This window comes from Vidua chalybeata, chromosome 4, assembly GCF_026979565.1.
Source record: "Vidua chalybeata isolate OUT-0048 chromosome 4, bVidCha1 merged haplotype, whole genome shotgun sequence".
Classification (NCBI taxonomy): domain Eukaryota; kingdom Metazoa; phylum Chordata; class Aves; order Passeriformes; family Viduidae; genus Vidua; species Vidua chalybeata.
The window spans coordinates 23,268,285-23,290,525 of NC_071533.1; the positions used below are offsets into that span (position 1 = coordinate 23,268,285).

General features: G+C 42.0%; 1 protein-coding gene across 2 annotated transcripts in view; it reads left to right on the forward strand.

Moving 5' to 3' along the window:
* DAPP1 (dual adaptor of phosphotyrosine and 3-phosphoinositides 1) overlaps positions 1–21,848 on the forward strand; it is a 55,686-nt gene extending 33,838 nt beyond the window's left edge. The window contains exons 1-9 of one of the 2 annotated variants that reach the window (XM_053940834.1): positions 736–810; positions 9,320–9,442; positions 12,612–12,745; positions 15,404–15,534; positions 16,843–16,890; positions 17,126–17,188; positions 18,937–19,022; positions 19,536–19,623; positions 20,612–21,848. In XM_053940834.1, the coding sequence (XP_053796809.1) occupies positions 749–810; positions 9,320–9,442; positions 12,612–12,745; positions 15,404–15,534; positions 16,843–16,890; positions 17,126–17,188; positions 18,937–19,022; positions 19,536–19,623; positions 20,612–20,662 (786 nt within the window). In that variant the 5' untranslated portion in view covers positions 736–748 and the 3' untranslated portion in view covers positions 20,663–21,848. Of the gene's footprint in view, positions 1–735; positions 811–9,319; positions 9,443–12,611; positions 12,746–15,403; positions 15,535–16,842; positions 16,891–17,125; positions 17,189–18,936; positions 19,023–19,535; positions 19,624–20,611 lie in introns of those variants that run through there. The other variant, XM_053940833.1, reaches the window with a different exon arrangement.
* The last annotated feature ends 393 nt before the right edge of the window (positions 21,849–22,241 follow it).

Genomic DNA, 22,241 nt, shown 5'->3' on the forward strand with positions numbered 1-22,241 from the left:
CAGGAGATCGTTTAAGCATTAGAAAGAATAATGAGATAATGGTCAGAAATTTCTCATCCACGAAGCTCAGTCCTCTTGGTACTTCCAAAGAGGGAATGAAGCTGTAAATTTCTAGCAGTTTATGTTCCTATTCCTGTTTCAGAAAGATAGTGTGACCCCTTCAAAGCCTGCACAGAGGATCACCACGGCAATCAGCGGGTCAGGGTGCCGGGGCCGTGGCGAGGCAGACCCTGGGCAAGCAGCATCCCCCTTCCCTGGCAATCCAGCGGCAGGGCCATGGAAAGATGCGCTTAGAGGGGCAAGCCACAGCCCCCCTGGGCTCTGGGGCTGGCTGGGGACAGGATTGAACACCTGACACTTACAGAATAATCCACAAGTTTCACCTCCACGGATTTCCTCGCTGAGCACTTTGGCGGACACAAAAGAGGCGAGGGGCATTCATTGATAGATCGCCGGAGAAAAACGAGCGGACAACGAAACGTTTTGGAATGCGAACTTCTGGGAGGGACAGACTAAAGCAACGGGAAGTATGAATTATTCTGGCCATGAACCACGGTGTTAGCAGCATGGGAGGCACACCGGCCACCGCTGGGAGCCGGGGGGCTCTGGCTGCTCCCCGAGGGTGGAGGTCGCAGCCGGGGCGCTGCGGGGCGGCGAGGGCCGGGCTGGGAGGGGATGGGCCCCGCCCGGGGAGGTGCCGGCCCGCACTTCCTCAGCCCCGCGGAGGCGGCGGAGCAGCCGCGGGACCATGGCCCAGCGCCGGGAGCCGCGTCCCGCCGCGCCGCTGGAGCGGGAGCTGATGGCGCTCGGGTAAGCGGCACCAAGGGCACCCTCAGTGACAGCCCTGGGCGTGCCCGGACACCCGGGGCTGGCGGGGTGGGAACTGCTGGGTCTGGCTGTTGGATGTCGGTGGTGATGCGAGGGATGAGGAGGAAACGCCGGGTCTGTCTGAGCGAGGCCGCCAAAGCGCTCCGCGCGTGCTGTGCGCCTTCGGAGAAGCCCAGCGCCTCGTCCCGGTGGCAGGGGTGAGGGGCTGGCACAGGGGACCGGGAAAAATAAAGAATAGTTAGAAAACCGAGAGCTCAAGCACACGGCTCGAATGTAGTGGAGAGCTGGTGGCAGGGGTGCACCTTCCCTCGGAGAACCTCTGGGGCCGTGAAGCCATTGCCAGCGGATAGAGCCCAGGTTGTGCCGCGCCACTTCCCTGCGTTCCCAGGAAGCACCAAACCCACAGCTGTCCTCAGATCCCTGCCCTCCCGGTGCCATCCCTTCAGCTGCCTCCTTGCAGCTTGGCCTGAGCTCTGGTCTGGAAAGCTGCTGTGTCCTTGCTGGGCCCCGGGAGGCAGCAGGATTCCCAAAGGTGCCTGGGGCTTCAGGAAGGAGAGCAGCGGGCAATTCACAGCCACTGCGAGGAGAACATCTGCTCACCGAAAAGCAAAAACCCGGGAGGAAAAGGGAAGGCCGAAGGTTGCAACAGACCTTGTTCCCTGTCGTATGTGGCTCGCCCATTTTTTCTGCCAGTTAGTTTTGGTTTTTACAGGAGGAAGGCTCGGGTCACTTTGTCACCAACATCATTGCCGTGGGCAAGGAGAAACACGGGCTGGAGGAGCAGCAGGGGTGGGTGCAGGCAGGGTGGGATCAGTGGCAGCAAAGCAAAGGGGAAGCAAAGCAGAGGAAAGGCCAGTGATCATTCTGGCAAAGCAAAAAGGCTCTGGTGTCAGCTCTGCATTCAAAAAGAACTGATGAAAAAAGTAAAGGTATTTTGCTTCCTGAGTATTTGTGGACTCGGACCAATTAATTGCCTATTTTTACGATTCATTCACTTAGAGTTTCCAAGCTACTTTGTTGCACTCCAATTTGTTCACTATCTCCACACTGGTACTACTTTCCCATATTTAAAAGAACCTTTTAATGAAATGCCTGGTAACTGAAGCACCTAGCAGGTACGAAATTCAGTAAAGTCACTTTGCAGTGGTACCCAGAGTAGCCATTTTATACTTTTTCTTTACAACTGTAAGTTTACACTCATCCTAAAACAGAGTCTACAGGGAAGAAGGAAAGAAAAATTAGTTGCAGCTGTTGCAGGAAGCATGATTCCCAATTACCAGACTTCTACTGATTTCCACAATGTGGTCTGAGTTAATATATGCCAGTAACATCTGCCTATAAACAGCAAGGACTTCATCCTCCATAGACAGTCTTGTAGAAATACAGCTTGATGTGGTACTTAATGTGGTATCCATAAGAAGGAAAGAGTACAAATTAGAGGGCTACAAATATGCATTTTTAAAGCTGTACCTTCTTTATTTTACTTCCACTTCAAAGGAAAACCTAAACTTTTCACCCTCCCACAGAACACTCAGCATCTCCTTCAGGGAAGCACGTTGAGTTAAATGCATTAAAGTTGAATAAGCAATGCCAGGTAAAAGAGTCCCTTCAAATTATTAAACAAGGCCCTTTATTTTCAGCTAGTACTAAAGCCACTTTTTTTTTTTTTTTTTTTTTTTTTTGCCTAAAGATGTAGAAGTCCTCATGCAGCAGACATTCTTGTAGCATAATCTGAAAGATTTCTTAAGGTAAATACTTTTTCAGCTGTGACAAGTAGGTGTATCACACCTCAGACCATACAATTAAATTTTCAGTCATCACAAGGGTTTTCCATCCTAAACTTAGTCCCCTACTCTCACAGTGCAGAGTTCCCCTGACAGCTGATGCAGTGTCCAGCACAACTGAGATCTAGTTTTGGTGAGGAGTGTGTGTCCAACAGAGACAATGGTCATTCAAATGAGAATCAGCTTCAAGATTCACATACCTTTAGGGGGGAATTTGAAGCAGTTTAGTTAAAGCTTCTGCTTTCTGGAGCAAAAATCAAAGAAGTTGGATAAGGTTTAAAGAAGTGTGAAATGGGAAGGACTTTACTCTTAAGAGAAAAGGCTGATATGCTTGTAGTTTACTACAAGGATATGCTTGTAGTTTACAAGGATATGCTTGTAGTTTACTAGGTTAGCTGCTCAACAGAATGGAAAGTTGTCAGCAATGTAGGGAAAATTCAGATTACAGTCAGATTAATTGTATTGATGTGTATATAGGTGGACCTAATGCTTAATGAAATGGAAGATCAAAACCAGAACACTTTGTTAAAAACTTGTTGCCTCACCCATTAGCTTTGTCCCTAAATCTACCAAAATGTTTAAACGGGAACACTGAAGTTTTCCAGAAGAGACATAAGCACCTTGGCTTAAAAGGAAAAGGGAAATGACAATGGTATTCTTCTTTGGTTATTGCTGGAGTCAATCTATTTTCCAGTTGCCTTTGTTGCTGTTAGAGCTGAAAACACAGCCAGAAAACTGCAGTGTGGAGCTCCTGTGGCTGAGCACGTACTGCGTGAGGTTGGGGAATTCCGCGTGGCAGTTATTTGCGCAAGAGATGAGAATGTGGAGTATCCCGTCATCCCAGTAATTACAGACAGACCTGGTAGCACAGTAGGCATCCCAATACAGTATAGTTTGGGTGACACTTTGTTTATCAAAAGTGAAAGGCACAGGGCAAGAGGAAACAAATTTTTGTAGCCTTTTTTCCTTCTACAGTCCAAACTTTGTCACCCCTGGCAGCAGAACTTTTATGCCCTTTCAGGTCTGACAATACCATGACAGATGATATTTGTAAGGCTAGACAATACATTTCATGCTTAGTTTTAGCAACAGAAGAGAAATCAAGCCACAGGCCTAGATCAGGTGATAATAAAATTGTGAAACAGAAGAACATGTTACACTGAATAGGGTAAAGGGTGATAAGAATTCTTTTCATCTCTATTTTCTAATTTAAGGGAGATAAAAATTAAAGTGACTAGAAAGTGGGCCAAATAATGGGTGAAAATCAGAATTAAGGCAGTTGAACGAAGGAGGAGAGAAAACTGAAGTGAAAAGCAGAAGCTGAACTAGTGAAAGTCTACAGTTAGAAGACAAACCTTAAGACTGGATACAATGATGTTATTTCCTCTTATTTCTATTTTAAAATTATTTTCCCTCGTATAATAGCCTCCTTGTATTCCAGCAAAGTACTTTACACAACTTTGTGAATTTCAGTGTAACACATTGAAAGGATGTCTAATAAATACCAATTTGATTGCCTGACACCTTCTTTCTTAGCATTCTTGCCCTTTTGGAGGTTCTCTAGAGCCCTGTCAACTCATGCACCATTAAAAACATGGCCAAAACTTCACTTATAGCGATGCGAGGTACAGAGAACCCTTTTGCAATTTTGAGATGATGGGCAATGCTTCTAGGGTGTGATATTAGGAAAAAAAAAATTAAAATCCCAAACTACTATACTTGACAGATAAGAGCTGGAAGTTGCCGAAATACAGAGTGCCAAAAATAGAGAACTAGTGAGTCAGTTTTACAGTCCTTTTTGGAGCACAAGCATTGAAGAGTATTACATCTAGCCAGAGTAGATAAGTCAGTGCTTTCCCATGCACTCCATCGAGCAGTACTGTGGAAATACATCTTTGAGACTAGAATAGAGTTTCAAAGTGTAAGTGAATTCAACTCCTTGTGGTAGAAGATATATTTAATTAAAAAAAAAAAAACACAAAACAACAAAACACAAAATTTGCCAACATCTACCACCACAAAAAACACCCCACAAACAAACAATAAAAAAATCCAGTCAACCAACTGAGGGTAAATAACTGCTGTGAGTACTACGAGTGAAGTCCTACTGGGAGGACATGTGGCTCATCTTCCCAGTAATCTGGGTCGTTGTTACCTTTCAGAAGTGGACAAGAGATGACTTAGACTTGCTGTGTTTCTGCTTGGCGCCTGCATCTCAGAGAGCCAAAGTGCTTTCCACCCATCACAGAGCACCAGCACTATTGCCTCTGCTGCAGCAGGGGAGGGAGCTTCTGGGAAGAGAGCATAGCTCACCCAGCTGAACACCAAGAACCTCCTTCCTGCTTCACAGAAGGAACTTTTAATTGCCTGACTTTGTCACAAAAGCAAGCCAAACATGCACATGGCTTCTAATTCTATCCAGGCTACACCTGGATAGAACATCTGTCTGAGAGCATCTGATAAGGACACAAAAACTAAGTGTGACCTCTGCCTATGCATTTATCTGGTAGCTGGGCATACTGCAGAGTTATCACTCCAAACTTACACCAAATAGCAGCCAGAACTCCCAGCTGTGCTCTCTTCTGGTGCTACTTTCATTTTTGTGAGGAAGAAAAGCAAATTTCTTATGGATGTTACACAGTATGCACATAAAAATGGCTCAGAAGAGAATTATGCAAGTCACTCAGCATTCACCCTTTCTTAGATAAGTGTTTGTGTTCCTTGTGTATTCTGTTATTGTTAAAAAGTTTATCCACCTGATGCCAGCTACAAGTTTATTCAGTAGCCTCTGTTTACACAGGCGGAAATGTTTTGTAAAACATCCACACAATTTCTTTGAAAACAGCATTATCAGAAATTACAGATGCCATACCTAAGGGCACTTATTGGCAGGGGACACAGAAATGAAGTTTCATTAACATTTTTAGTTGGAACAACTTGGGTTGCTAAAGAATGAATGAACATTTTGAGGATGATGTTCTAACCCAAACAGGGAGTTTCCCACCCCAAACTTTGCTGTAACATATTCCTGATCTTCACCATGATGTAGGTAGCTCTAGCTGCTGCATTAACTACAGAGAGAGCTCCTAAAGAAGAGATTTTAACGTGAGTGCATCCTGTTCTGGAGTTGTGATGATCAGCACAGCTGCAGGAGCACAGCTGGTCAGCACAGTCACAGCTTGTACTACAGCAGCCACCAGCTTATTCCATGGGGAACCCCACTGGTGACTGGAGGGGCAGATCTTCAGGGCAAGGCTGTGTGCTTTGATAAGTTTGGGCATTCTGGGGCACTGAGTCTCATTTCCTCCTCCTTCCTGTAAAAGCCATCAGTGAAGTCCTTCCTCTATGCCATCACCAATGCAGTGTGACATAAATAGGCTGATGTCTGAAAATGGTTTCTTTTTCAAAGGGTAGCAAAAATGATCTGACTGGCTGTGCTTGCCCATCCTAAGACATGCCTTCACTGGCCATTCCAAAGAGCAGGAAGGATGGCATTAACACAAGCTTGCTTACATGGAATGGGATGAAGATATTTAACATAATTTAGGATGAAGTTAAAATAACAAGAATGGATAAATGACAGCAGCTATAAACTCTGAGCCTGAGACTGCCAGTCAAATTGTAGAAAGGGAACCCCAAAAAGTTGAACACACTTTTTATTTTTAATAGAAGAAATGAAATAATTAGAAAAGAGAAACCTCCCAGAAGTTTGTATACATATCAGGAGGGTATACAAGGCCAAGGGCAGCCAGAAGAAGTGGGTTTGAAGCAAGGAAGGAATTTCTTTTATCTTTCTTCTTGTGTTTCTCAGAGAAATCTCAATCAAGAACCTCAGGCAATTTTTACACTACTGATGGTTTTCAGTCTGAAAGGTGTCAAAGTACAGAGCATATTCCTGGACTTGTTTTGTAGTGAATACAAGACTCTATAAAGATGACTTTTGGAAGGACTTCAGAAACATCCTGATTATCCAACATTATCCACCATGTTCAAAACCGAAGATTTAAGACAATTCAACTTTATGAAGGACTTTCTGGGGGCTTCAATGAGATGCATGTTTGTAAAGCATTTTAATTTCCTTAATGTCTCGTTTTAAGACAGCATGAAGGTAGATACAGTATTGTGTTTTGTATCAACAGTTTCCTGCCCCAGGTGTAACTCAGAAGACAACCGAAACTTCAGCTGAAGGTGGACTGCCTTTTACACTTTTGCCAAATGAGCCATAAATCCCATCTTGATTTGCCTGCCAATTTCAAAGAACTGCTTAGAAGTTTGTTTTTTTTTTTTTTTTGTTTTTTTTTTTTTTTTCTGAGACAGATAAATAGAAGGATTCTCACAGTGAAAAATACTTAAATTTACCTGAAGTATACCTACTAGTGTCTAACCACAGGATTGTTTGGGTTTATTTTTAGTCCTGGTGATTCCTACTTGTACTGTCAGCTCAGGCTTGATTGTGAGAGCAGACTACACAGGTGTGCATTTGTTTACCTTCCTGGTAGTCTGTGATGCAAATTCTAAATTTTCTTCAGAATTTAATATTTTACCTGTGTTTATGCAGTTGGAACAAAGTTTATGTGACCATTTTCACAGTGGAATATCAAAGTAACCTGATCAAACCATCTGTCACAGTCAGGAAGAGAAAAAAACCAAAATTACATGTAACAGTCTCTTTGACACCAAGATCTGCATTACTGTCTCCCATCCACTTCTATTTTTTGAGCTGAACAAGAGGAACATAGTAACATTTGAAGGATTTTTGTCTGAGACAGCATATTTAGGCAAGAAACTGGTACAGCCTAGTCAGCAAAGTTTTAAAAGTGCACTTTCAAACATTATTTTCCCAATCAAGGGGTTTGTTGTTGATTTCTGGTTGGTTTATTTATTTTTTTTTTTTTTTTATAGTAGTAACATTTCATTAGTCACTAGTCTTTTACGTGTAAAGAGAGTGTGGATTTAAACACAGCATTTTTTAAACTTAAGTGACTTCTCTTTCAAAATTTTAGTAAAAGGGTTTTTTTTTGAAATAAGGTAACAACGCAGTTATGAGCAACTTCAGATTAAATTTGCCTCCTTCATGACAATGACCACTCACAGATTTTCTCAACATCTGCTTATTTTGCACAGAAGCGAGCCAAATAATGTTACGAAATCCCACTCAAAACAGTGCTGCATTCTCAGCTGCAGGTCTGGCCATGCTGGTATGATCCTCCCGACATCAGGAATGATCTGACCTTTTGCCTGTTACTTACTTGGGCAGTTAATCCCAAAGCAGATTTTGGCTAACAGGTGCTCCAGAGGATGACACTTTGACTCTTTAAATATTCATTATTTTATTCTACTCTGTAGATGGACCACATTCTAGAGCCAAAACAGTAATGCCCTGCCTGTATTGAGTTTCACATGGATCTTCTCTTCCTCTGGGTTAACAGTCTGGAGTCTCTCATAAAGCAATTCATCAGCCAGCTGGCATTTCAAATAGGCAGCCGTCCAAATTCAGAGTTAAAGCTTTGTGTGAGATGCCAAGTTTGGTGGAAACTTGGGATGAACAGCTAAGGAGAAAGAGGATACAATTACACCTGGTTTCATTTTGAAGACTGCCACGACACAAGCTGTGCGATGGCACTTCTGCTTTCAGTGAAACTGTGTTTCTTTGGCTGAAGCAGTGACAAGCTTCATTCCCAATGCTACAGGCATTTAAAAGGAAGGGAGAGGTGACCTGGCACCACTCCACATACAGACAAGGGAAGCTTGCTCCCAGAAGAGCCTTGGGTGTAGTATCCCTCCCTCCTTCTGCTCCAGAACTTCATGTGTGTGTGCATGGCTATGGTTATTATCACGTGCCTTGCAGGATTTCAGCTCCAACCTTTTACAGCTCCAGCTTTTTGTGTTCAGTCTCAGGTTGATTTCCAGTGAGATCCTTGTCTCTTGTAAAAATTGGGTGTTTCCACTGTGGAACATTCTGAATGGAAACAAACCCATAAACTACGCTTCCTGGACTTCTTTGCAGGATTTTTTTTGCCTGTGAAGTCCTTGCAAAACTTTTTCTATAAAAATGAAGTTAATTTTCACTGAAGAAAAATTGAAACAATGTTTAGATGTTTTCCTTTGTTGCTCAGATCATACTTGGCCAAGAGGCAACAATAGCAAGATATCTTAATTTTCACTGAAATTTTGTCAGTTAATTTTGATCTTTTTAATTCTAAGCTTAGGCAAGCATGTTTAATTACAGTTCTTGGCAGTGAAGATGCATTGAGGGAAATACAGAGTTTATGAGGAGTTTAAGCACCGCCTGTTTGCCCAGAAGAGGATGTGTACCAAAAAACATACATATGTCAGGAAGTATAGCTTCTGAAAATAGACAAAGGATTCTGTATACCCCCAAAACTGCTTTCACCTTATCAGCACAGACCTGAGTAATTTGTTGCTCATGCAAGCAGAATTTACAGGGTTTTTAGATCCAGCAGAACAGTCAGCTGTTAGTACACAACTTTGTGTTAATGAAAAATAGTTTTTGACCATGTCAAAAGGCAGCCACTGCAAGAGACAAAGATCTGTGTAAACTGTGAGTGCCTGTGAGGAGGGTTGCAACTCAAAATTGTAGAGGAAGGACTGCAACTAACACTGCTTTTTCTAATCCTGCTCCAAAAAGCAGCATCAGCCAGTCAAGAGCGGAGTGAAGGATGCTCTAACCCCCTGTGTCTCCCCAGGTGGTACCATGACAATCTCACCCGACACGCAGCAGAAGCGCTGCTGCTCTCCAACGGGAAGGATGGGAGCTATCTTTTGAGGAAGAGCAATGAAAGGGAAGATCTGTACTCCCTCTCTGTAAGGTAGGCTATGGACAGAGTGGACTAATCTAATGCTGCACTTACTTCCATGTTTGAATGTCCCATGCATTACAGGTTTTATTTTTTCCCCTAGGCTTAAACTATTTTGAAATATATTTTCTATTGGTGTAATCCCACTGAATGACATTTTGCTAGAGGAAAAAAAATTGGATTGGATTTGACAACTGCTCTCATTTTTCCAAATTATGAATTAATCTTATTGGTAGAAAACATAATTCTATAGAATGGCTGTAAATTTTCAGTCTGCACAACAAAAATCTGCATGTCAGTTAAAAGAGCTTAAGAAACAGCTGGTGGGAGTAGAAGAGTTTTATGATGAGGACAGCAGCAAACATTTAACAGGTACTAATCTTACTAGTTTCTGAATCCCTGCATAGGAACCATCACCTCTGAAGGATGATCCAGTGTTTGGCTAGTTTTACTCCTCTCTTTTGTGCTAAGGTTCAGTCTTAGCCAGGTCTGACTAAATTGAATAGCACCTTGTGAGCGATCAATGCCAGGGCCTTGAAGTCAATTACAGCAATTTAGGACACAACTGTTCAGGATACAACCAACACAGAGCAGAAGAAGCCTGGCCTGGTTACTTCACTACAGAATCACATTTAAAGAATCTCCCAGAAGGAGAGAAGCTACAACATTTTAGCAAGGAAACCGAAGGACAGATGCATTAGACACACCTCTATCCTGCACATTGGCTGGGTAGAGGTAACCAGCCCTAAAAATATTTGTAACCTTTGGCAACTGCGTGATAAAAACAGCCTCTTGACCAAAATTTTAAGCTGGTGCATGGAAGCTCATTCCTGCTGCAAACTGAGCCTCTGAACAATTTGTGATCACAACTCAGCTGAACCACAGTAACTTTCTAAAATCACTTTGATCTGTGTAATGCTGCTGGTGATTTCCACCCCTGACAGGAGCACAGCATATGCCCTTGAGATTGTGGCTTTCTGCATATTCAGTAGCAGGAGCTGTTACAATTTGGAAGAGCAGATGCTTGGGACTGAGGAAAGTCCGATTTGCACATACCCTGTTCCCCAGGAAAGGCAATGATGAGGTGTTTCACCCACTTCTGACAGAAGATCTTGAAGCAAGTGTGCCTATACACACACTGCTGAAATTATTACCACTATAGGCAGCCATCTATACAAGGGGTGCCCAACAGATCTGAAGGTGATGTTACAAAATGAGTATTCAGAGTAGCAATAACTGAATTCAGTGCAAGTGTTGCCAAAAAGAATAGTGGCATTTATAAGTAATTACTTTCCTTAAATAAAGCAGTTTTAAATTAATAATTGTTTTTCTGGTTAATTTTTTTTACATTAAAATGTTAAGCATTATTTGAGATAACTACCTCAGACAATTTAAAAAAAAATATGTATCTTGAAGGTAGTTTTAAAGGGCATTCAGGAAATGACTTATTGTAATAATCCAAAATTTAAATAGTTCTTTTACTAGGAAAAAGAAGTGTTAGTTAATGAAAATAAATTTGCTGCTTGAACAGATTATAGCCTTAGAAGACCTACAAAAATCTATTTCGGGCCCATTTCTACTCTTGTTCAGCTCTTCATGTAGTGAGAATTACTTACTACATTACCATACGAACTGAATAGCCCAGTCTGAAGTTTGATCTTTTATTCTGTTCTTTAGTTTCTGTTGTTTCTGGTGGTACATATCCTTTGAATACTGACTTTGATTTTAAAGTGTTTTACAATTTTTCTACTGGTTAATGTTATGTTTTCTGTCAGTTTTTTGTTTAATATTAAAACTTAATTTTAGAATAAGTAATTCAGTTTTGTTCTGATACATTTATGTAAAAAGGATAACTTCAGCAATTCTAGCTGTCATTTTCCTTCTGTCCTAAAATATCTTCTGTAGCTTTTACTTTATTTTCTGCCTCAGCCTCACAAGGAACTTTGGCCATGATTATAGTTTGGGGTTTTTCAAGGAAAAAATGCTTAGCCATCCCTTGAGGTTTTTATTGACAGCTGTAGGAAGAGAGATCGCATTATTGCCTGAAATCCCATCCCCAGCTACATTAGCCAGTTTGAAAAGGAAGTAGGAAGCAGAGTAGAATTTGCTCTCATTGCAACATTGTCTTGAGAAATTAAACAAAAAGATGGAAACCATGTAATTGCAGCAGAGTCACAGCAGCTCTTCCGTGGTGTTGAGCATTTGCACTTGGCTTGTTGTGCTCCAGTTGACTGTAGCACAAAACATGTAGGAAGCCCATAGAGGGTTTCTTCTTCTGTTTTCTACAGTATCGTAAATACTGTTCAAAGATAAATATTAAAATATCAGTTTGGAATCATAATCCTCTTTGGAAGGGGCAATAAATGAAAGAGATGCTATAATTCATTTTCTTCACCACATTTTTTCAGTATATTTGCTATGTAAGTTTTTCCTCAGACAGTTTACTTTGGGTGCTAGTAACATTAACAAAAGTAACTTTTTCACTGGAGAAATACTTGCAATAAGTGCTCCACTGTCTTTTGAAGTCAAAATAATTGCCTACCCAGGAAGTGAGACCTTGCACACTTCTCTAAATGCCATCAGGTTTCATAAACAAAAGCTGTTACTTCCCTTACAGAACCAGGACCCTGGTTCATGTTTGTCAGTGCCTATCCTAGTGGAACCAATCATCCAAATACAGAGACAAAGCAAACAATTTCTAAAGCCCTAGGTATTTAAAATTAGGTTATTGAGTCTGTTTGGGTGCAAAACAGAGACAGCCTATTTTTCAAAGGGAAACAGAAGACATTTTCTGTGAGATTGGGATGCTACTTGAAAATCAAGACACATACTGAGTACACCCTCAAGGTTGAAGTCCAGTAAGCGAAAGGATTTTGTCCTATTTAGGCAGAAGGCTTGAAATCTCTTTTGTGAGTCTTTTTGTTGATGCAAGAGTTAAATTAACCAACTTGGCCTTTCTAGGCTTTCATCATCTCATATCTGTAAGTCAGCAATTAAAATCTGATTTTCAGATGTGTTGAATATTAGTGAGGGACAGTAATGGCAGTAGTAATACTACTAGGACAGTGATTAGCCTGTGATCTGGGTCAGATTCCCTCTAGTGAAAGATGATATTTAAGGATTGTATGTGCCAAATGCCTTTGGCATTTACATCTTGACAAATTTTGCTCTTTTATTTTAGGGGTAAAGATTCTGTGAAACACTTCCATGTTGAGCACACAGGAACTTCATTCAAATTTGGATTTAATGAATTTTCTAGCTTGAAGGAATTGGTCATGCATTTTGCAAACCAGCCTTTAATTGGAAGTGAAACAGGTAAGGAGAAACATATTGTGTGTATGAGCACATTTGTAGCCATGCTTCACAAAGATCTAACTAAAAGGAGCTTCTGTTGTGCTAACAAATAGATCTTCCGCTAAAGTGTTCATAAATTCACATTTGTATTTGTATCTAGATAAATTCCACTTCAAAAAATCTTTCAAGTTCTTTGAAGATAAACCACACGTAAGGTTATTGGGCTTTTGCTAACCAGGGCTATGAACTCCTTTCAATTTCTCAGAGGAGGAAACATTTCAAAATACTGGGAGGATTAGAACATTCTCAAAAATGGCAAAACCAAAGCACAGTCTTAGTGAGGAAATAAATATTCATCTATGAAGTTGAAATCCCCCAATAAGAATAAGTGGAAGAGTGACTTGAAATTGTTTCATCTCACTATTCTTTGTCCAAGGAAGGAGCCTACAGTGTTATGCTCCTCTTTCCTGCAGGGAATGTGTTTTTAACCAGCTCTTCTGTTCTGCCCGCAGTGCCATCACCATGCTGATGCCATCTGCAATCACAGTGATTTTTCTTGCTTTTAAAAGGAGAGAGAAAAGCACAAGTTTCTCTACCAACCAATGTGCTGCCTGAATTAAAGGGTCAAAATATTAAACTTGATTCCTACAAGTGAATTGAACACCATCAGACTAGAACCCCTGGAGAAACAAAGTGGATATTATCATGGCAATGTCAGTTTTATGTTTAGCTTCAAGTGTAAGAGTTGAAGACATGTCAGTACAAATTAATGCCAAAAATTTCAGTGTCCTCTGTGGCAAGTGTATGCAAATAACTCAGAGCAGTACTAATTATGTATGCAAGAGCCCAGTTAAATGATATTTGGCACATGTAATAACCGTAACATGTCACACGCTAAATTTGCACCAGTACTCTGCTAATGCAAACATTAAATTCAAGGGCTCCTTTGCCAATTTCTTCCCCCAAGAAAAATGCAGTTGTACACCCAGTCTTGCACTTGTATCTCTCAAAACACTCTCTTTTTAAATTGCTTTAATGAATGGTTCAAAAACAGAGCTCCCACATGTATCCTCTGTGCCAGTGAGCTATTTTTCCTGGGAAATCAGGCATGTACCCACAGGCCTAGCTCTGTAAAGATTTCAGATGACATAAAACTTATATTTCCCCATTCCTCACTCCTTCACTGCATGTGTTACAGACACTAATAAGCAAGACATTTTATCTGATCTCTATGGATGGGATCAACACTTGCTGCCTTAAGGTTTCCTAATCAGATCCTACTGGCTCTGTGAAACCTCTAAGTCAGATGTGGTACAAAAAAAAAAAAAAAAATTAACATCATATCAAGAAACCTTCCACCTCACCATACCATGGAAAGCAGTAGAGAGGAAGAGAGAATTAACACTCAGGCAATATTCCTTCAGATACAGGTATCAGATTTCTCCTGGGTCATAACCATGTTTTGTCAAAAATGAGGTAGAGGCTCATCAGAGTCAACTCCAATCCAAGCATCAGCAGATGCAGATGTGGCAGAATAATCTTGCTACAGTGCAGCTTTTGCTAGATCTTGTGTATAATTACCAGATTATTTTGTACAACTGTCTTTGTGGAGGGAAAAAAAATACACAGAGAACTTATTAGAAAACAAATACTGTATAAAATGTTATATTAGTCCTTTCATTTCTGCAATGGTGCTTTTTATCCATGGCGTACAGATGATGATACCCCGATTCTATGCAACAGCTCAGGAGTAGTTTCTCTGGAATGGTGATGGAGATGTTCTCAATTTTATTTTAAATGGTAAAGCATAATTTTTCTGCAAGGCCAGATAGAAATAAACTAATGTTGACTTTCCACGTACAGCAAGTTGAATAGATCACATTTGCATACACCTCCTGTGCCTGCAAACAGATTTCAGCTGGTTACTTCAAATACTACTTTTCCATTTCTCTTTTTAGCTCTTCCCATTACAAAATACTTGTAAATTACTCATACATCTGTAGGTTTCAAGTCCAAGTTGTTACCAGTTCTAGCATCTCTCCTCTTTAAGTGCTACAATAGCAGCATAAAATGCAAATGTCACAGCATTTGGTATGCTGTGACATTATTTTTAAAGAATGGAGTTAGACAGTGGAGCAGATACTATTTCAAGGACATTCTTCACTATTTTGAAAAGTACAATACATTCACTATAGAGAATGCAGTTTTTTCTCAGGGAACATGCAATAAACATGACCTTACTTGGAGCAAAGAAGAATGGCTATAATGAAAAGTTTAACTGGGAAGAGCTGTGGTAAAAACAGTTGAGGGTGATGGTAATGTGGGTTTACTGTTAGGAAGCCTGTAGCCAAAGCTCTGGCAGATTAAATGATTTAAGCACCAGCTAGTGGGATGTTGGCAAACCCAATGACTCTTATGGCCTCCTATCTAGTTTAGCATCCTGCCTGCCCTCCAAGACAGCCTCTTGGACAGGAAAGGAATTTAATGAATCAAGAGATTTCATGCAAGCATTTGCAAGGATAAAGGTTTTGAAAAAGTACCATGTATTTACAGTTTTCACAGCTGCCTTTTTAATTTTAGGAAAAGGTGAAATTAACCATTTTTCAGAGATGTAGCTACTGACAAGTTATTTTCTAAGCTGGACTTGCCAGATCCTTACTCCTGCTCTTTTCTGTCCAGGAACTTTAATTGTATTGAAGCATCCCTACCCACGGCAAGTGGAAGAACCTTCCATTTATGAGTCTGTCCGAGTTCACACGGCAATGCAGACGGGAAGGACAGAAAGTGACCTTGTCCCAAATGCTCCCTCAGTAAGTTGTGTTCTCGTGGGAGGGGTGCTTCTGGCCTGAGTCAAGCACGATTGTTGGAGTGAGCTATGGAGTAAGACTGGTTATTAATCCCTTTACGGGTTTGTAAATACAGGAATTCTTTGCCAAACAAGGCAAAACAAATACAGACTTGCTCAGTACAGGCCCATGGCAAATAAAGGCTTTTATAATTGTTGTCACTTCAATGCTGTCCCTGGAAAAACATTTTCTGCAGCTGACCTGGATGAGTCTGACAATCCAAACAAAGAATATGTGAAAGATTTTCATTCTTGTGTTATCTTTTAGAATAATTTATCATTATTAAAATTATCATGAATTTAAAAAATGCATACACAAAAAAAAATCACCATATACATTTGGGCCAACTATTCTGACATTTGAGACTCACTTGAACAGCAATTAGAGTCTCTAAAACCCTTGTAACTCACGTCTAAGTGAGACAGGTGGTTTCTCCGGAACAGTTTGCTCTGAACAGAAAGGAAAGTATTTTAACTATATACTCTATTTTTGGGGGGAAAGAGGAAGAGTTATGTTAATATGGGTTAATGAAGTTGCAAGAAGAACCAATTCTAATGTGTCTCATAACCAACCCTTCATCACCGAGTTGCACTTTAACCTCCAAAGAATCTTGACTTCCACACACCACCAATAAAAAGGTAATATTTTTTCAAGAACAAATGGTAACTTGGCAAAATTTTGCTTTTCAGAGGTCTTACAGCCAAGTCCCTACAGAGAATTTCAGTATCTAAGAAGTCATAAGGTCCAAGTATCGCTCATGATGACAGAGAAACAGTTCAAACCCCAATTTTTCAAAAAGCACGTTGAACATAACAGGTTTTTCCTGTCAAGCATGGGCCTGGTTGAGAGAAGAGAGCAGCTCAGTAAAACAGCACATTCCCCTGGTTGTATTTGAGGAGCATTTTCTGAGGATAATTCCACTGTCAGTTAAACCCCATGTGCTCCTGGTCACAACACGTACCAAGGCAACCATCCAGCTTTCCTAAATGAAGAGTAACTGCGGCTATTTCGCTGTGTTAGGCTGAGAAGGTGCAGGCCAGAAGCTCCCTGAGGGAGGCACAGCCTGGGGGCTGCCTTCAGAGCCAGCACAGCTCTGTGTTCACCCTAAGGTGGCTGGATCTGCCCAAGGGGAGCATTGAAGTGAGGGCAAGTGGATATGGGGACTTTCCCAAAGAACTGATCCATCTTCCTGTTGTAGGCAAAGAGGGGGATGTGGAAAGTAGAAGCAGAGCTCAGCCTCTAACCCCAATCCCTTTCTTTGTTACTTCACAGCTTGGTACCAAAGAAGGATATTTGATAAAACAAGGCAAAATAGTCAAGGTAAGGAAAACTCTTTCTTGTTACTTCCACTCTGTGATCTCCCACAGAAGTTAAGACAACATGGAGCTGAAATTGCTCCACCTGTATTTCCCTGCAGAGAGGAACAATTTGTGTTTTGAGCAACAACAAAGCATAACTGTAAACCAGGGCAAGCCAGCAGCTTTGAAAGTTTTTCTTTCCTAATTTTTAGACTAAACTCTCCCAAGACAGTTACCATTCATTCTTGATCTTTCAGAGCTGGAAAACAAGGTGGTTTACACTGCATAGGAATGAACTTAAGTACTTCAAAGACCAGACAGTAAGTAGCAAACACCAATTCTACCTTTTAAATATCTACACAGGCAGCTGCAGCCTCCTTGTATCTCTGGCTTCTCACATCTGTATCACAGCTTTCCAAGCTAAAGCTTCCCAAACTGTCAGAAGGGTCAAACCTGTCAAGTGAAGTCAGTTTTGCTGATGACTTCAACAAGAGAAAGCAAGTTTTACAGCTGGAAAATATTTACTGTGCTCTGTCAGTCTTAGCTACTGGATAGAGTTTACAGGGATTTTTTTATACAGAATAGATTGGAAGGGACCTCAAAGATTTTCTTCTTCCAAGCCTCTACCACAGGCAGGGCTCCACTAGACCAGGCTGCTCCAACCCTGCCCAACCTGGCCTAGAATACACTTTTGTGTTGCTTTATTAAGTGGATTTTAAGCTACCAGCACAACACAACCTTTACTTGTAGCTTAGACACAACCTGACAGAGAATGTGCTGCTAAAATAGTTCTAAAAATACTGGTAGTAAAGATAAGAAATGCATCTGGAGTTTCTTTGCCCTTCATAAAATACAGCCAAACTGTTCACCTCTGCCAAGCCCTATTTCAAGCCTCTAACAGATTTTTATACAAGAGCAGACAACTGCCTTCTCTCACCAAACATTACCATTTCTAAACAGTTATGTTTTTTCAGGGTTTTCCATCAGTTTTCATTTCAGTTCAACATAACTTGAATTAAGTTTGCAGGATAGCATTTCAAAGAGCAGCACTCCATTAGTGACTTACCAGGCAAGAAGAATTCCTGTGTTTGTCAGGACTACAACCTCCTTCCAGGCAGCAGCTCCAGTGTCTCCTGGCACTCTTGTTGTTGCTGTGGGGCTGCAGGTACCTACAGGTGGGCAGCCTGCAGCTGACCCTGGGATAGCATTTGGTATCACACCACAGCCCAAGGGGCTTCCTTCTAATGTAGGGTATTACTAACAGCCACTGAGTCAGCAGAAATATTAAGGGAAGATGAGAAAGCAACAGACACCTCCATACACCTGATGAAGGACCATGGAAACAGCTGAGGGTGTTTGGGCAGAAAGCAAACAAGCTGCCTCTTCTGAGGCCTTAACAGTGTGAGGCTGAAACAAATGGAAGAAGAGCTCTCACACCTAGGGAGAGTGAAACTCCTAAGGGAGATGAGTTGCTGTTACAATCTGTCTCTGCACCTGCGCTTGTCCAAAGAAACTTTTATGCACATACATATGTGTGTGTGTTTGTGCACACGTGCTTCTCAGGCAGCCAAACCTGCCACTTCTACTGCAAGCACTACTTTGACTTTACTTCTAGATTTCTCCTTACCCAGCTTCATCCTTTTAAGGCACTTAGGAATTAATTCAACCTCCAACAGCTGGCTAGTCTGATAAGACCTATACCCACGCTTTTGTCTCTGTAAACCTTAGCTGGAAGTGGTACCAGATTTGCTGCTGTGTCAGTTACATTACAAGGTATCAGCCAAACCCTCAGCAGCCTCCATGTAGCTCAAACATTCCTGCAGCACAGATCTCCTCGGTTGCTTGTCCAGATGTGAACTGTCCTGAGTTTTTAATATTAAGCTCACTTTGTATCATGCCACTGATGTTATGCTTGCTAGTTTGTGCTTATAGTGTTACAGACATTGTAACTATGCCTGGAAAAACCTGTGGAGGTGCCTGTAAAGGTCTAGATCCACTGAAGATTAGCTGAGATAACCTTATCTTCTGTTTTCATGTGTCCACATTTTAAAAACATTTTCTCTTCAAGGCTACGGAACCAATTCGAGCACTTGACTTAACTGAATGTTCAGCTGTGCAATTTGACTATTCCCAGGAAAGAGTCAATTGTTTCTGGTAGGTTGCAGGATTTTCTCCATGTTGCTGGGAAGTTCAAAATAGAAAGGGAATTTTGAAATGTAAACCCGTGGTGGTTGTAACCCTGCTCATCCTCTAACTCTCAAGTCTGTTTCTGTCAGACAATCTCTGTCAGTCCTGCATGCCTTTGCCAAATTACTCCTGGCAAAAGGTGGGCCCATTTGTAGTGGGCATTTTTAATTCTGTAAGCATCTATAATCATCACCTAGACTCATGGATCTTGGGGTCAGATACTGATACAGGTCATATGGTAACCCCTTCTGTGCCCAGATGTGGGTCTTTTATCCTAAGAAAGGTCCTTATCCTTAAGGACTCTGGGCTGTAAATGGCTGTCACCCATTCTTGGCTAACCTCCCTTCTGGTGGCTGCAGGGGAGCACAGCCTCCCTGTCCTGCTCTGTCTCAGCAACTGTTGGCACAGGCCAGCTGGGCTCAGTTTTGGAGAGAACTGCCAGTTGTTCTAGCAACTTAAGAAAGCTTTGTTTACTTACAGTTTAGTGTTCCCACTAAGGACATACTACCTGTGTGCAAAAACTGGGATAGAAGCTGACGAGTGGATTAAAATCCTGCGGTGGAAACTGGTAAGGTGATGTGCGCTGTTACACGGCATCCCAGGCAGCAGCGCCTGCTACTGTCAGCATAACCCCCCAGGACTGGGGCACCCAAGTGCTACAGTTCTCAGCACCTCCAACAAGGGAGTACTTGTTCTGGCTGCCAGGCCAGCTATATTGGAATATGCAGTTTTCACATAATCACAGAATCAATTAGGTTGGAAAGGACCTCTGAAGTCATCAAGTCCAACCTCTGATCAGGCAGGACCTTGTCAACTAGACCGTGGCACTGAGTGCCACAGCCACACCCAGTCTTTTCTTAAGCACCTCCAGGGATGGTGACTCCACCACCTTCCTGGGCAGCCCATTCCAATATCTAACAACCCCTTCTGTGAAGAAATTCCTCCTGATGTTCACTCTGAACCTCCCCTGACATAGCTTGAGGCTATGTCCTCTCATCCTGTCACTGGTTGCCTGGGAGAAGAGACCAAACCCCAGCTGGCTACCCACTCCTTTCAGGGAGTTAGTGATAAGGTCACCCCAGAACCTCCTCTTCCCCAGGCTAAACCCCTCCAGCTCCATCAGCTGCTCCTCACAGGACTTATGATCTAGCCCCTTCCCCTCCACTGCCCTTTTCTGGACTCAGGCACCTTCCTGAACCGAGGGGCCCAAAACTGGACACAACAGTCACGGTGTGGCCTCATCAGTGCCACGCACGGGGGCATAATGTATCTGCCTGCAAATCCACTTCAGCATTTTTGGGATGCACTTTTACAGGGACGCTCATTAGTAAGAAAAAACTACTTCCATCTCTAAGGATGTCATTATATGTGCTTGGTAAACAATAAGGATCATCAGCCCAGACCGCATGTCCTGGGTCATGATGGCAGGCATGAGGAGACAATATAAAGCCTTGAAAACCCTACTTCCTAAAAAAATACCAGGAATTGGTTGGGCTGTACTCACCCACATCCACATGCACGCAGACAAGCAGTAACGGGCTGTCTTTCTGTTCCAGTCACAAATACGGAAGCAGCTGGAGGAGCGCAACGCCACCCTCCGTTCCTAGCTGTGTGCCAGCACTCCTGCTCCACTGGCAGGAATTGCCTCTCTCCACCGGGAAGGCATTGCTTACCAGGGGGCAGTCTCACGTCTCCAGTGCTGTCTGTGCCCCCACACAGATGTCACCCAGCTCTGCACGCACGGGATCCGGCAGCTCTGGGTGCTCTGGGGCTGCTGAGTCACGCGTGGGGATGGTTGCAGAACCAGAGTGTGGGTTCGATACGTGTGGTGTATGCCTGTAATGCACTTAATTTGAACACCTGCCATCTAATCACAGGAGTGGTCACTGTTCAAAACTTCTGGGGTTATTCGGAGCACTCATTAATTTATTGTAAGCTGCATTACAACTAAGCATCAGTATCATATTCTGTAACCTTGAACCTTTTATTTAAAACAGGTCCTTTCTGGAAACATTAAATACCTTTTTATTGCCTGTTTAGGCTTTAAACTGAAAGAAAAATGACAGAATTACATTTTGTAAATAGTATCTATATTGCAATCCAGAGAGTAGTATTTCAAGGCCCTTTTCAAAGTGACCAATGTGTGACACTTAGTTCTGGTCAAACACGTTTTTATATGGGTTAGCTTTATACCACAGTGATGGCTACAAGGGTATGTTTGTGTCAAACAGCATCCGTAGGTAACGGTGAGCAGCATCATGTAAGCACACTTGTATACAAACCACGGTTATGAGAAACAGTAGCTGCTTCCTGGCAGCCATAGGACACACATTTAACAGCGTTGTGGCTTACTAGAGAGACAAGAAGTGGGATCCCATGATGTTGGTGCTGTACTCTAAATAGATGTTACATTTTGGAACCAAAGTTTGACACACTGGAGAGGCTCAAGACCAGATTGACCCAGCTGCAAGATCCCCTGAGCAATCCTGTGCCTCCTCAAGGGCTGGGCAAAGAGGGGGGACCCTCTCTCCCTGCACAACAATCAAATTTATGCTGAAACAGCACATACAAACCTCTCCTGCTATGCAACACTGCAGTCTATGTTTGGTATAGCTCATACAGAAGGTGTTTTGTAATTGCCTTTACTGGGAGAAGAGTGCAGAAGAGGAAAGCAAAAGCACATTGACAGAAGAAAGAAAATCTAGATTTGGATATATAAATAGCATTTTATTTCAACTTAGAAATTCAAAGTATTTGTAAATATTTTTATACAGACTGTTTTCTGAATAAAATGTCATTATAAAACTACCACAGGTCTTTCATATTCCTGCACTGTATTGCTAAAGCTTTGTCCTTCTTTCTCCCTTAATGAAGTTTTAACAAACTGGCATGTCCTATTTAGTTAAAAACCTTTGCTGAGTTTGTGTGAGAGAGAGGCAGCATAAGGGGAAGAGAGAGATTATATTCTCCAACATCATCACTGTCCTGTTAACATGGCTTGGATGGTTTCCTTGTAGGGAAACCACAAAGCCTTCCCTTTTTCACAGCAAAGGCTGCTTCACAAAACATTGGGAACAAGTTCAGCACATGGTGTCACAAACTGAAGCCAGTGAAACAAACAGCACTTAGGTGGCCTTGGAAGTTGTCACAGACAGATGGGTTGAGCAGAAGCAAACAGCAAGGGGA